Source organism: Marmota flaviventris, chromosome 8 (genome assembly GCF_047511675.1).
Source record: "Marmota flaviventris isolate mMarFla1 chromosome 8, mMarFla1.hap1, whole genome shotgun sequence".
NCBI lineage: Eukaryota > Metazoa > Chordata > Mammalia > Rodentia > Sciuridae > Marmota > Marmota flaviventris.
Window position 1 is genome coordinate 12,468,374 of NC_092505.1, and position 3,338 is coordinate 12,471,711.

At 37.8% G+C, this 3,338-nt stretch overlaps 1 protein-coding gene across 1 annotated transcript; it reads left to right on the forward strand.

The window, feature by feature from the left end:
• Positions 1-2,756: 2,756 nt before the first annotated feature.
• Positions 2,757-2,942, forward strand: Krtap8-1 (keratin associated protein 8-1). The gene has a single exon (XM_027929316.2). The coding sequence runs from the start codon at positions 2,757-2,759 to the stop codon at positions 2,940-2,942; it is 186 nt and encodes a 61-aa protein (XP_027785117.2).
• Positions 2,943-3,338: the final 396 nt, after the last annotated feature.

Consider the following 3,338-nt stretch of genomic DNA (forward strand, 5'->3'; position numbering starts at 1 on the left):
GGGAATGGAAGGATACACTTATGTGATTTGCAACCACCTCTGAATCAAATAAAGCTATTTCTAGGCGTCTTCCTGTGGGAACAGCTTTCTGGAATTCTACCAACTACTCTGCATATTCATTCAGAATGTGTGTCATAAAGGTGCAAAGTTATATCCTAGGATGAACTTGTTCCGGGGCATCCAGCTCAGGATGAGTAGGAGAGGAGAAAATTTTGAATTAGTAGAGCCTGAAGCTAGTCTATGGGATAGAAAAATTTATAGAAATTTGTCACATAATTTAGTGGTGAAGGCAATATTTTTCCCCTGAAACCTTTAATATTTGTAATTTTTATTAGTTTAATTTTTTTCTTTGATTTCTTTAAGATTCTAACATCAATTTACTTTTTAAAAATTTAATTTTTTATTTATGTTGTGTTCTTTTTCAGAAAGAGGGCTACAAATGATGTATCTGTATTATTATTTAGATTACCTATATTCATAATATCCAGGTTTTATGAAACGTAGATCCTTTTTTGATAGACATATATCAGAATAAATCCTTCACAGGCCAATAGAGGGTTAAGCTAGCTATTGATTTTTTTTGAATGTTGTCAATTAAATCCAGGTATGTTTTACAACTGAGCTACATCCCCATTCCTATTTCTATTTTTTATTTTTTTGAGACAAGGTCTCACTAAGTTGCCCATGTTGGCTTTGAACCTCGGATCCTCCTGCTTCAACCTCCCAGATAGCTGGGATTGTATGAGTGAACCCAAGTTTGTTATTTAATTTAAACAACTTGTTGATAGAGTGTTCCCCCACAATCTTCTCTTGTTACGATTTTCTGTCAATTTTCTAGACAAAATTCAGGCTGTTACCTGTAAATAGGGCTTATATTTTATAAAAGATGGCATATTTTCATTTTTCTTCACCATCACTACCCAGGTTCAGAGCTGTGTATTATGAAGGCCAAGTTAGCATTCTGTCAGGTTGGGTAGGTGGGTGGGAGAGTAACTCCTTTAACCAGGTTGCCATAATTGGGCTTTGGCATTATTTCAAGTCCTTTTTTCTTTTTCATTAGGAGACGCTGTATTTTGCTTAATTTCCCTCCCCTCAAATGTTACGTGTGTTTTATTGCAAAACAGCAGCATGATGATAGTAGACATTTTAATCATTCCACTATTTATAGGGACTGATTTGCTATAGAATCTTTAATGTTTGAGAATGAAGCTACTTTTAATTCCCTGGCCTTATTTAGCTATACATCACATGAAGTGTTTGAATTTTAAATACTGAATCACCACGGGCGCGACACAGCTTTGCTCATGAAGCAGGATGGTGGGGCAGCACTGTAGGTGTTTTTATTTTTTTATTTTTAAATGCCTCTGCTGTAATTAACCAATTAGTGGTTAGAATGCTGGCACAATTTTGTATTTCCCCAAGAGTCTCACCTTGCCTTTGGATTCAACCCATGCCCTCCCAGAAGCTGAAGGAAGGAAACAAAGTTCCTTCTGGCATGTTAACTAAAATCTGGGGACCAGTATGTGACACTAATATGTTTTGTGGCCTTTTAGAATGATCTCTTTCAGTCTTCCTATTTCTGTCCTGTGATCTTGTTTGCCATGATTTCTGTAAATTCTACCCTAAGTGCCATTGTGGAGAGTCCCACCTGAGGCACCTGGAGAGAATTTACCGGGTCTTGTATGATCCAAGATCATTTTCATCAATCTTATTCCTCTTTATCCAGATTTGGGAACTCAAGATCTATGTAAAGAGAAGTGACTATTCTCCCCTATCCTGGGGTGCATGATCATTCTAAAAATAAAATCACATTGATTCAATATTGTCACCTGGCTCTTCACAAGATGATCACATTTGCCTGATAATCTGGTTTCTTAGATCTAATGAAAAACATGGTCTACACTCTAGGATAAAATTTACATTCATTTTTCTGTTTCTACCTTGTTGCTATTTTCAATATTTGCTTTAGAAAGTGCATCAGATCAACAAAGCACGCTTGTTTGACATTCTGTATTAGGATTAACCCACAAACTCTATTCCTTTATATTTTGAGATTATTAACTCAAGCAGTGATCTAGAAATGTGGTATTAAAAATTATTCATCTAGGGACCCTAATTAAGATTAATTTTTAAACCGTTTCCTAAACAGTATCTGTAGATAGAAACAAAATTAAAAAAAAGAAATGTTTCTGAAAAGCCCTATGCCATTTGTCTTGTATATGCCAAAAAAGAGGATTCTTTAAACAAGCAAATACTAAGAACTACTTTGATTTTTGAGACAAACTCATTATCTATTTATTATTTCATTTATTAATGTATTCAACACATATTTATTGAATTCCAACTCTGTGTTGTGGAAATTCAGAGAGCAAGAGGACAGCTAACAGCTAACAGCGTCAGAATTTTCTTAGCATTATAAAACCTGCTGACAGAGAATTACATGTAGGGTCTATAAGACAAGTACCTTTGAAGTCACTGCAATAATTTTTTTTAGGAAGGCACGTAATTTGTTTGAAGGAATCTTCTCTCTGCATTATATCACATAAGAGCTTTCTTAAGCAACTCTAAAGACTCTTAAGCAAGGGCATAACAAATTAATGAGCATTTGGTAGTGCAAATTGGTGTCAAGAATGACAAGGAACACTTTGCATTTTTTTGCCACACCCCATTTTCCAGGGTATATAAGCACGGTTCTGAGACCGGGGACTCCATCACACTTCATTCCCCTGCAACCTAAACCTTCCACTCCCAACACCATGCACAACTTCTCTGGTTCTGTCTTCCCAGGATGCTACTGGGGCAGCTTTGGCTATCCCCTGGGCTACAGCGTGGGCTGTGGCTTCGGCAGCACCTACTCTCCAGTGGGCTATGGCTTAGGCTATGGCTATAATGGCTGTGGGGCTTTCAGTTACAGAAGATGCTTCCCATATGATCTCTACTAATTTGCTGAAATCCCTGAGGCACAGAATCTCCTCTCTCCGGAAGGCAGAGTGGCGCATCTCTACGTTCCTCCTTTATCTACTGCTTTCGTCCTCCTTTGTTCATTAGCCTTCAAGTGACTGCTTTTCAGACCTAGCACCAGAGTCCCGAAGGAAGAAGCTGAAAACCCACAGGACACCTCAGGCTGCCTTCCTTCCACGGACAGTGTTGGTTGGGACACTTCCAGAAGTTTGACAACGACTGGACACGTATTTCCTTTGACTTCTTCATGACACTTGTGCCTCTTGTCATGATGGAGTTGTGGCTGCGTCTGTCAAATTCTCAATAAATTTGTCTCAACTTGCATACTAGTCTGGAGTTGGGTTTCCTTTCTTGGTGTGTGCATATTTTCAGATACA

What these genes read in the sequence shown, in the direction of transcription:
- Krtap8-1 (XM_027929316.2), top strand. Translation starts at nt 2,757, where the DNA reads ATGCACAACTTCTCTGGTTCTGTCTTCCCAGGATGCTACTGGGGCAGC.